The following is an 11,263-nucleotide window of genomic DNA, read 5'->3' as shown; positions in this document are numbered from 1 at the left end:
GCCAGTTCTCCCTGAAAGCCGACAGCCCAAACTGGCCGATGTGGAAGTAGAAAAGTGTGTGGCTAGGTGTGAGGCAAAGTCCTGTGCTCCCCTAAATCCTGCAGCTCTGTGCTGTGATCTGCAATCTCTCTGCCCGTGGCACTGCTTCTTGATTGCTGTGGCTGCATCTTGGGATCCTTCATGGAATGGTGCTGTGGGGCTTACTTGGCAGCTATTTGCTGTCCATGAGCTGAGTTATGTCTTGATCGAGTTTACCCAAGCTAGCGGAAGGGTGTTTAGGTGTGGTGAGTTTGGGTTTGACTCAAAGCCTGGCTTCGTGAGTTGCTCCAGTACCAGCCAAGAAGCCAGTCCATCCCCATTCCGTAGATCCTAAATCCCACTGACGTCTGACTGAAACACACCAACCGAAGCTCTCCACCGAATCACGGCCGAAGGGCTGAATTCCCGCTGTTACCTACAGCCAGCCACCATTCCACCTGGCATGCCGGGCAATGGAAAAAACACCAGGCGGGTCAGATAACGGGGTCACGGCGGCCCTGTGGGGCTGCAAGCTGATCTGCTCGCTGTGCTCCGGGCCGGGGAGGGATGGAGGGGAGCGGGCTGGGGAGGCGCTGGGACTCCCCTCGGCCTCCATCCTCCCCTCAGGCCTCCCTCAGCAGGGGCTGGCGCTGGGGCCCATCTGTGTGATGAGCTGTGCGCAGGCCTCAGCCCACCTCATGCTGGTCACAGGATGCTGTAACCCCCCAACAGCCACCCAGCAGCCCCAGTCCCGCTTTGGGGCGGTGACACCGGTGTGTGCCTGGGGGGCGGGGCGTTAATTAGCACCTCGCTAATTGCCGCGCGGCGGGGGCGGGGCCTAGGCTGTGGGGGGGGGGGGGATGCATCAGGCGTCTCCTAGCAACGCGCGGCCACGTCACTTCCTGGGGGAGCGCGCGGGCGGCCGGAGCGGCGCGGGGCCGGCAGCGGGGCCGGGCTCGGAGCCCCGGGGGCCGCGGGTTCGAATCCCGGCGGCGGCGGCGCCATGAGCGCGGAGCCGGACTCGGCTTCGCTGCGCTCCTCGGCGTCGTCGGGCTCGGGCTCGAGCTCGGGACCGGCTCCTCCGGTCGCCCCCCGGCCGCTGTCTTCCAACGTGCGGCGGCTGCACCAGGCGCTGACGGCGCTGCTGAGCGAGGCGGAGCGGGAGCGCTTCGTGCTGTGCCTCAACGCCTACCACGGCCGCCGCAACGTCTGCGACCTGGTGCGCTCCCTGCGAGCCCTCCTGGACGCCCCCCGCCGCCGCCAGCTCCTGCCGCTGCTGCGCCTCGTCCTGCCCCGCTCCGACCAGCTGCTCTTCGACCAGTACACGGCCGAGGGGCCCTACCTGCCGCCCCCCGGCCCCCCCCCGCAGCCCCCCGGGCGGCTCCGGCAGGTCAGCCTGCGGCGGAGCAAAGCCCACCAAGGGCTGGGCTTCAGCATCCGCGGCGGGGCCGAGCACGGCGTCGGGATCTTCGTGTCGCTGGTGGAGCCCGGCTCGCTGGCCGAGAGGGAGGGGCTGCGGGTCGGAGACCAGATCCTGGGGGTCAACGGCAAGCCCCTGGACAGGGCGACCCACGCCGAGGCCGTCAAGGTAACGCCGCCGCCTGAGGGAGGTAATGGGGTGGTGGGGAGGGTGCCTTCAGCCCCTCGGGGGTCCCCCCCAGGCTGCTGTCCCCTCTTCTGCCTCGTAGTGGTGCTTGCTTACAGAAGAGCCAGGCTTTAGGGTGTGGGATCTGGTCCTAAAGTGTGCTGCCCGCTCCCACAAGTGGGGAAACTGAGGCACGGGGAGGGCAAGGAGCTCGTCTCCTTCCCCAGGAGCTGGGGTGGGGGTGCCAAAGGCAGGTGCTGGGCTTTAGGGTGTGTGATCTGCCCCTAAACCCTGCTCCCAAAGGTGGGGAAACTGAGGCACGGGGAAACGGAGGAACTCAGCTTATCCCCCTCCAGGAGCAGGAGGTGGGAGTGCCAAAGCCAGTGGTCCTGTAGTGCGGGTCCTGGGCACAGCAGCAGGGTTTTAAGGTGTCTGATCTGCCCCTAAACCCTGTTGCCTGCTCCCAAAGCTGGGGAAACTGAGGCACGGGGAAAAGGAGGAACTCAGCTTATCCCCATCCAGGAGCAGGAGGTGGGAGTGCCAAAGCCAGTGGTCCTGTAGTGCAGGTCCTGGGCACAGCAGCAGGGTTTTAAGGTGTGTAATCTGCCCCTAAACCCTGCTGCCTGCTCCAAAATGTGGGGAAACTGAGGCACGGGGAAACAGAGGAACTCAGCTTATCCCCCTCCAGGAGCAGGAGTCCCAAAGCTAAAACTGGTCCTGGGGCACAGGTCTGGGACGCAGGTACGCAGCCGAGCTGCCTCCGGCTCTTTTCTGGCTCTTCGCACAGCCGGGGTGCCCCAGGCAAAAGCCCCCGTGTGCAGGTAGGTGCGGGGCAGGCAGCCGGGGGGCTGACCCGGTGCTGATTTGGGGTTTGAGCTGGCTGTGAGCGACCCGAGCCCGTCCCTGTGCTGTACCAGCGATCTGGTGGCAGGGCTGAGGGGCTCGGTTCGCAGCGATCCCGTGAAGCTGCGGAGCTGGGGGGGAGCCGACCCTCGGGGCTGGGGTCTGTGGGCAGCGGGTGGGTAACAGGGGCTGCTCTGGGGCTGCTCCATGCTTCAATTATTCCATAACGAGCTAAGGCGCTGCTGCTCGCAGCCCGCTCCCCGTGGTGTGTTTTTCCAGCCGTGCGTTAATCTCGTGCGGCTCTGAGCCGTGCCCCACGCAGCCAGCCTGCCTGCCCCACACCCGGGCAAGGGCACAGCTTCAGCCTGGCAGGAGTCCTGGGCAGCCCTGAGGCTGCAGGAGAGGTTTGTAGGAATTCTCTCTTCCCCCGTTTTCTCGTGCTAGTGACAGGGTGGGAGTTTCTGCAAGTTTGTCCTGCAGTTGTGTGCTCTTAAGGTTGCAAAACCCACGTACGTGGTCTGCGGGGAAGGGATGGGTGGAAGGCAGGTGTCAGGAATTTCTCCTCTGTTAAATGGCTTCACCCCCAACTCAACCCACGGTGCCGGGTAATTCGTGTAATAACTTTCATTTTGCTCTCTAATACAATGTGCTCCCTCTTAGACTCTCAATTAGGCTCTATTAGCATTGTGTGAACTAAGTGCTTCCTGCACAGAAATAATTCCTGTAGGATGCGATTTGCCAGGGGGCCGTTCTGTGACAAGAGCAATATCTTGCTGGTGTGATTTTTGATATGAAAAAGAAGCTTAGAAACTGTCTGCTCATGAGCTGAACTTCTTTAAGCTGCAGTCTTGTCGCTCACCCGGCTGTGCTGGCATCTTGTAGGGCTCCTGCCGCATCCCATGGGGGTGCTCTGGCTGCTGGTGGTGGTGGCGAGAGCCGCAGTGTGATTTACAGTGCTGCCTAACAGTTCTTGGGAGGCTTTGGAATGAAGCAAATGCTAATTTGTCCTTGCTGCCTCTTGTGGAGGGGGGGGATGAAGAGGAGACTGCAACCAGCGATGCCAAAGGGCTGTCCTTGGAGGGCTTCTTTGGGGTTGGGGTACAAATGCCCGCATTAGGATGCGGAGCAGGGTGTCTGTGCCCTTGGAGGGACGTGGTAGTGTACGAGGTGGGCAGAACCCGTGTGGTTTGCTTCCCCTGGACACCGGGACCTCAGCTCAGCCTTGATTCTGGTGTCAGCAGCTCCACCAAGTCCCCTGGCTGCCTCCTGGTCTGTGAGACCAGAGCGAACTTTGCTGGTGTCCTTGGTGGCGCCTGCTGGTCTGCTCTGAGGTGGGTCGGTGGAGGAGAAAGTGTTGGTGAGACCAAGCAGGGTTTGGTCCTGGGATCAGATTCAGTGGGAGAAAAAAGGTGAGCAGAGGCTTTCTTAGTGCAAAACCTCAGCTGTGTGGCTGGGTCTCCCGGTAGCTGGGTCTGCCTGCCTTGGACCAGATGTGGTGATCTCCTGGTCCATCAGGAGCTGCCCGGGGACAGCACGGCTCCTGGCTCTGCCTGGAAAGGAGCCCATTCCCATGCTTCCATCTTCACCCTCCTGCAGCAAGGAGCTGTCTGGGGCAGCCTCCTTATTCAGAGTATGCAGAACGTGGTGGGGTGGGAGCAGTTGTCAAAGCTGTTCTTCAGGGCGTGAGATCGCTGCGGAGATCAGGAAGGCTGCTTCTCATTGCTGGCCTGGGCTACCCTGGGCACGTTGGGCTCCCCAGCCAGAGTCACAGCCTGAAACCAGCTTTCTGGGGTGCTCGGGGACTCCCAGCTATGAGTACAGGCAGTGAGTGCCCCCGTGGTACCACCTTGCTCATGAAATCTGGTCGGTGCACTCACAGGGCGATCGGAGCATTCATCTCACAAATCATGATGCTCAGCTGCCTCCTCTTGTGCCCGTGGGCAATGCAGGAGTGCCCCAGCCTTGTCCAGTGCTCCTCTCCAGGAGAAAGGCACTGTCCCGAGGGCTGAGAGCTGTTTCTCATCTGTTTTGTGTTTTCAGGCATCAGCCAAAACTGGAACTGAATGAGAACTGCTGCGATGCTGGGCAAAGACATCAGAAGTAATGAGCTGTGAGCTGCTCTGGCTGCAGAGTGCCCAGTGGCCTGTGACCAGTGCGATGGGGCTTGTAGATATTTTTAGTGAAAATTGCGTTTATAATTCCTTTTTTTTTTTTTGAACTTAAATGACAAGATTACCTAAGCACGCCAAATCAATTCACTTAATGGCCAGCTTCTTAACCTTTATGTTGGTAGTGGAGTTTTATGTCTTGGCTGCTCTGTGCTGTTCCGTTCAAATCCAAATTAAACGACTCCATTACAATTAGAGCTCTATCATTCCAGCATTCGGGAGTGCACTTTAGAAAAAGATCACTGTAATTTGAATTATGGCGTAAGGGGAGAAGTTTGTATTACCTGGCATCTTTTTAGAACTCGCCTGGCTTTCAGCAGCCTTCCCGCAGCACGCACCTGATATCGATGCGGTCGTGCTGAAAGTTTATTAGTAAAGCTGTGAGGTTTTGTCCAGGTGTCTCTGGGTTTAGACCGTGAGAGCACTACACAGGGAGGTATTTCTCCTTTTCTTGGGTGTTTGTGTTAAGCTCACACTCCCCTTTTTCCCCCCCAGCCCTTACTTCTGTTGCTCTGCAGTGGGTTTTCATGTCCTGAAAGCCTTGGGGAAGGGGAGAGGAGTGGGTGTGAAGCCTCACTGCTGATTGAGGATTGGGCTAAATGAGTTACAGCCAGCCTCGCACGAGCTGCTCTGCTTCTTGCCATCAGACCGCTTGCCCTGCCTCATCTCTCTGCGTTTGCCCGGCTGTTAGCATCAGCAGAGGAGCCTGACAAAAACCCCACAGCCGGGCTGACCTGTGTGCAGCCGTCCTGCGCAGCATGGTGCTTCTGTGGTCCTTCTGTCTGTCTCAGGCTGAATCCCGGTGAGTTTCTGTCTGTCTGCTGGGGGTTTCCATGCCTCCCAAAGCAGCCTTTCCATCTCCTCCTCTGAGAGCTCAGAAATAAAAAAAAAGGAGATTCCAGTTCTGTTCATTTAGCCATTTGATGGCCAGCCAGGTGGTCCCAGTGGCCATGGTACCTCGCAGGATCGTGGCACTGCTGAGACCCTGGGGAGACGGCAGAGACCTGCAGCCCTGAGCCTGGGAAGTGAATCTACAACAATTTTGCTTCCCAGGCAGCTTACAAGAACGTGAGTCTCACTTCAGTGTTTTCTGTGATGCCCAATTAATTGATTATCCAAGACTGCTTATTTGCTGTAGTCAGTAATCACCACTGTACTTCATGCGCGATTATAACAGCTGGTAGGAAGGAACACAGCTTGTTTCTTGGGTTTTAACCCTCCGAGTTGTGGATCATCACAGATGGTGATGGTTAGGGTGGGTGGGGAGGAAGAGCAGTACGTCGGTGCCCTGGTTCTGTAGGTGTCAGCCCTGTTCCTTTATGCCTGCTTCCTTAGCTCTAGTCTAAAGTCACTGATCCAGAGCCAGAAACCTCTCCCTTTCCCAAGGGATCTCTCCGGTATCTGGAGCACAGAAAAGGATGTGAGTGGCATCTATCCCAGCAGCAGTAACCTGTTCCTCGGTCTCTGGACCTGCTTAAAAACTGAACCCCCAGAACTGCACGCAGCAAAAGCCCCCGCGGGGCAGGAGGCAGGGGCAGGGGCTCTGCAGTGCTGCAGGTGTTTGCTGCTCTGTCCTGCGAGCGGTTTCCATTTTAACTCTCAGAGCTCAGAGGATGGAGGTGGGAGGTGTAATGTCACCAGGATCCCTCCCCAGGAAAAAGGGGATGGGAAAGAGGTCGCTCCTGGACTCGGAGGCATCTGCCTTTGAAATGAGTTCTGCTCCTGGCAGGGAAGGGCTCGTGGCAGAGCAGCCAGCGCTGCCCTCGGCTCACGGACAGAGCTGGGGACACCATGGGGCAGGCTCGAGGGGCCAGCTCACCTGGGACCCAGGGTCCGGCTGGGGATTGATGCCTGTCACTGTGCACTAATTGAGCTGGTCCAATTAATGTTGTAGGTAGCGTGGAGTGTGGGGAGCGTCCTCTGGCCCTGCAGAGATGGGGTTTCCCTCCGTTACACCAGCAAATCATCATTACAATCAGCCCTAATGAAATTTCCTCAGCATTGTGCTGAGGAAAAAGGTGGTTGAGGACCTCATCATAACTCCTTTCATAACAGGAGGGTGGCAGTACCTGGTGCTGGCATCGGTGTGTCCATCGGGGTTAGTGCTGCTAGGACATCCTTCAGTTCTTGGAGCGCAAATGGTGTTGGTGTGCTCCTTGTAAATAAAGAGTTTTGTCTCAGTAGAGAGCTTGATACGATAACCCAAAGGATAAAAACCTGCCTTTCCCTCCAGCCTCTGTTAGAGGAAAATGAAAGCATTGATGTGCAGCATAGCCGGGGAGTTAAAATCTCTCTTACTCACTTCCTCTGGCCTCGGGGACGATGATGGATTTTCTTGACACCTTCCTCAATGCCATGTCTCTCCGGAGAGTTATTGGGCTCTAAATCCCCTCTCCTAAACTGACAGCGTGTCTGCTGGAAGGATTTGGCTGGGTTTCATCTGACTGCCCCTGAGTCCTCCTGGCGCAGGGATGGGGCAGCCCGCAGCTCCTGCCGGTTCCTCACTGCTGGACCCAGAAACCGCATCGGAGCCCCCAAGGTGGGATGTGCAGGAGGGCCCCTGCCCCCTGCAGGCACTGCCTGCGTTTCCTCCGGAGCTCGGTCAGGGGTCTGGCTCATTTCTCCACCTAGATTCTTCCACAGTCAGCTTCTCACCAGGTAATGAACCATAGCTAGGCAATTTGGGTTTGCTGATGGCTCTTGTGATATTTAATACTTGTTCGGTGATGTTTGGTATGGAGAGGGAAGAGGAAAAAACAGGAGGGAGGACTTGCCTTCATCTTTTTTTTTTTTTTTTTTTTTTTTCAGAAAGCACAGGACAAATTTCCAGGCTTACCTTGAAATAAAGCTCTGAAGTTTTTGCTGCTTTTAAAGCTGTCTGGACTCGTGTGAGGGATGAGCTGGGCGGCGACCGGCTTTGAGGGGGCAGGAGGTGACGGAGCTGTTGTCTTGAGGCAGGGAGGGGATGTCAGCGAGAAGTCCCCGGGGCTAAGATTTCATTCGACCTTCCCAGGTGAAAGGGACATGGGCTTCCTGCCACCCCGGGGCTAAATGTGTGCAGTCACCATAGTTGTGCATCCATTTGCATATATTTGCATAAGTGCAGCTGCTTGAAAACCAAACTGCTGTCACCTTTGCCTTGGCAGAGGGGAAGAGGCTGGACCGTGCCTCCTGCAGGTCTTCTTGTCCATCCCTGTGCCTGTCACCCGCTGCCTTCCTCTTGTTCATCTCCTCCTGCACTCTATCTGGGGTGCCTCTTCCCCTCCATCCCTCGTTCGCTCTCCTCCTGCCTGTCACCTCTCCCTTGCACCGTTTTTCTTCATCCCCGTGGCCGCAGCCACGCATCCTGCGCAGGACGAGCCCCTCAGGGAGGTTGGTGCAGGCTCTCCCAGCCCCCTCAGTGCTGAAGCCATTCCCCAGCCGCTGTCAGGCAGGGTGAGGACGTGCACTTGGTCCCAAGCATCTTATTTACAGCTACAGGCTGCGGTCTGCAGCAGGGGACAGCCCTTCCCTATGCATTTGTACAGCACCTGGTGGATTTGGCGTTAGCCAAGGCGTTAGTTGCAGCTGTAGCAGCCTCTTACTCGTCCTGCCTGCAGACAGTGCTTGGAGCAAGGTGCTGGGGCCATCTCCTGCCCTGTCCATCCTGCAGAGGAACTGTTTCACAAACACACCTCTGGCAGTCTCCCTGCACGGGGTCTGTCCCCTCACCTCCACTGCAGGCACGGGAACTTCTTCGTTCCCACTGGCACCGAGGTGGCTTTGCTCACCCCTGCCGGCTCCCCGAGCTTAAAACTTGCCTGGGTCCACCCAAATCCCACAGCACGTCCCAGGGGAGCACAGGAAACAGCATTTAGACAAACTTCTGCAAATTGCTCCCTCCATGGTGCTGTTACACGCTGTAAAAGCTCCCTCTGCCTCCATCCTCTGGTATTTCTGCATTTCTCTCTCCCCTTTAGTTTTTTTCCCTCTCTCAAGCCTGTTGCCTCACTCTTTTTTGGACTTAGTATGAAATTGCATGGTCCTTCAGTGATCGATAACCTCCCCGCTGACCTTTCTAGCTTGCAAATGGAGCGAGTGCGTGGATGCCCATTATCTGAGCAGCCGAGCAGCCCCGGCGAGTCTATTATCAGAAAGAAAGTGGCTGCAGCAAGGGGGAGGATGGCTCACGGTTAATGCTGCTTGTTTCAGACTGATCTACCCACTAAGAGAGTGAATTGGAATAGATTGCTCATTTCATTAGCGGCGGAGGTAAGTGAGTGGGCTGTATCTGTACCAGACGCATATTTTATTCCAGCTGCCAGAAGAGTGCTGGTGATTAATTGCCATTCATTCCTGACATCTGTGTTCCTGCTGGGGGGGGGGGGAAGGCATGGAAGATGTTTTTACACAGCCTTTCAGCTCCCTTCGAGTGGAAAGAATGAGGGGAAAGCTCTCAAGGTGGAAGGGGGAAAGTCTTCGGCAGCGTGAGGCTTGCTGGGCACAGATGGGTTTCGGGAGGGTGGCAGCTGGCAGCAGGTCTCAGCGAGGAACGCGCTGTGGTGTGTGTTTGCAAAGGTACTACCAGTGAGTACACGAGATGTGTTCCCTTCCTTGTTTATTTTAAGCAGTCTACCTCACTCCCGAAGGGTTTGATAGGTAATTAAATAACGTGTTGTCAGAGGATCGGTGGCTCCATGGAATCAGTCTGCCCTTCTCTCTGGCACTTGCTTTTTCTAATAATATTTCTGGGCAATTGGTGGCTGTTTCCCTGCTAAATGCTTTGGCGCTGGTCTCCACGTTCGGTTGAATTATTTCCTTAAGCCCTTCGAGCAGGTGTGCTCGTGCATTGTGGTGCCAGTGTTAAAGCTTTCACGCTGTGGTCTTCCAATGCATTATAGGTGGGACAGAGCCAAATATCCAAGTCAGAAGCAGAGCACAGCAGCACGAGCAGCGTGGTGCAGGTCCTTGAAACAGCTCCAGAAAGGAAAGTCTGCGCTGCCTGATGCTGCAGAGGGGATTAAGGAGGTGGAATTCTTTTATTTAATGGTCCACTGTAAATGGGTTAGGTTTAGTATGCCCATTTTGTGCTGCTCGTTTCTGTGATGTTATCTCTGCAGTCGCTGGGTGCAGACTTGGTGGAGCAGCTCTCCTTTGTGTTGCTGCCATCCGGAGCCTGTCCTGCCTCTCCATGGGCCCCACATTTTCTTTGCTGGGGGGAAGCTCAGGTCTGGTGAGCTTTTCCCTCTGCCCCAGAGGGCTGGGGTGAGCTGTTTATGGCAAGAACTTCATTCATACGGGCAGGTGCTGGCCCTCTCACGTGCTGTTGGTGCCTCTCCTGATGCTGAGGGGGGTCCAGGACCTCGCTGTGCCTTATGAGCAGGGCTGACAGCAAAATTGAGGTCAGGGGACTTGTGCCAGCTTGGCAGCACTGTGGCACCTTGGGAGCAGGGAAAGGCAAAGTGCCTGATGCTGGAGCAGCTGCTAGGCACAGGGCAAGCAGCCTGAAGGCTGAAGTGGAGGGGGGGACAACGATGGGAACCTGTCATAAAGCCCCCTTCACCAAGGGGCTGGTGCAGCTGGCCAAAAACCCCCTGCTCAGAGGGGTTTGGGGACCCTGTGTAACACTGCAGGAGGTACAAGGTGGGAGAAGTCCACGTGGTAGGGCTGAGAAATGATTCCTGCTGATTGATGGAAGACCAGCTGGAAAACAGATCCTGTCCTCTGCCATAGGTAGTGTCCCTGCTGGCCAAAATGCCTGTGTGATGGCAGGGAAGGATGTGTCAAGGAAGCTTCCTGCATGGTCTGAGTGAACTAGCACATTTGATCCCAGGTCATCAGCTGCCCTTTTCTCACCAGCCCCAAGGAATTAAAATGGAACACAATGACCCTGGGACAGCAGGGTGGAGGTGAGCAGTCCTTAGAGGTCTCTGATGTCAGCTACAGCAAGGACAAGGATGGAAAATGAAGGCTGCAAAGCACGATTCCAGGTGGGGCTGCTGAAGCTCCAGCAGAAGGATGCCAAGGCTTGGCTTCTTTGCTGGAGCTTCGGTTCCTCTCCTGGCTCAGCCCGGATCCCCCAGTGCCACCAGGCTGAGCTGCTCGCCTCCCCTGAAATGGCTCTTCTTTCCATGCCAGCTATTGCCACTTTCCTTTATTAGAAGCAAGACTTTGCTCTCATTCTGCAGTCGCTTCCCTGGGATGCTCCAGCACCTGGCCGTGTCCTGAGCTGCAGATCAGCAGTGCTGTGGGAGCTCCATGCAGCCGCGGGGGTCCCAGCAGCACCTGGCATTGCTTTGGCCCTAATGCCCATGGTGGTGCAGCAGCAGGCATAAACAGCCCCATTAAATTCTCATTCTGTCTCAGTGCTGAAGCAATAAAAATCGGCAGGACCAAGGTGATGTTGTAAGAAACTCACTGCAAATGCTCCGCTAGGGTGGTCGCTTGGGTTCCTCTTTGGATCCAGCATTGGGGTTACAGCCTCCTTCAGCGGGTGCCTGCTCCCAAGGCATTCTGTAACCGTTTGAAGAACAGCTGGAGGGGCTAAACAGGGAGGTGCAGGGGAGGGCACCCATTTCTTGTGTGCACCAGGCATGGTGAGAAAGCCTTCCTGGGTGCCTGGATGGGCAATCCAGATCATGCAGTTTGGAGGGGACTCGCTGCTGGGGCT

The 11,263-nt window shown here is 56.6% G+C and overlaps 1 protein-coding gene across 2 annotated transcripts in view; it reads left to right on the top strand.

Annotated features, from left to right (window-relative positions):
- Positions 1 to 914: 914 nt before the first annotated feature.
- The window catches only part of WHRN (whirlin), a 46,706-nt gene continuing 36,357 nt past the window's right edge, over positions 915 to 11,263 (top strand). For both annotated transcript variants that reach the window (XM_072025282.1, XM_072025281.1), the window contains exon 1: positions 915 to 1,606. In XM_072025282.1, coding sequence (XP_071881383.1) covers positions 1,022 to 1,606 — 585 coding nt within the window. In that variant the 5' untranslated portion in view covers positions 915 to 1,021. The remainder of the gene's footprint in view (positions 1,607 to 11,263) is intronic.

This window comes from Anas platyrhynchos, chromosome 18, assembly GCF_047663525.1.
Source record: "Anas platyrhynchos isolate ZD024472 breed Pekin duck chromosome 18, IASCAAS_PekinDuck_T2T, whole genome shotgun sequence".
Lineage (NCBI taxonomy): Eukaryota > Metazoa > Chordata > Aves > Anseriformes > Anatidae > Anas > Anas platyrhynchos.
Note: the sequence above shows the minus strand (reverse complement) of the source record. Positions and strands in the feature narration are given on the sequence as shown.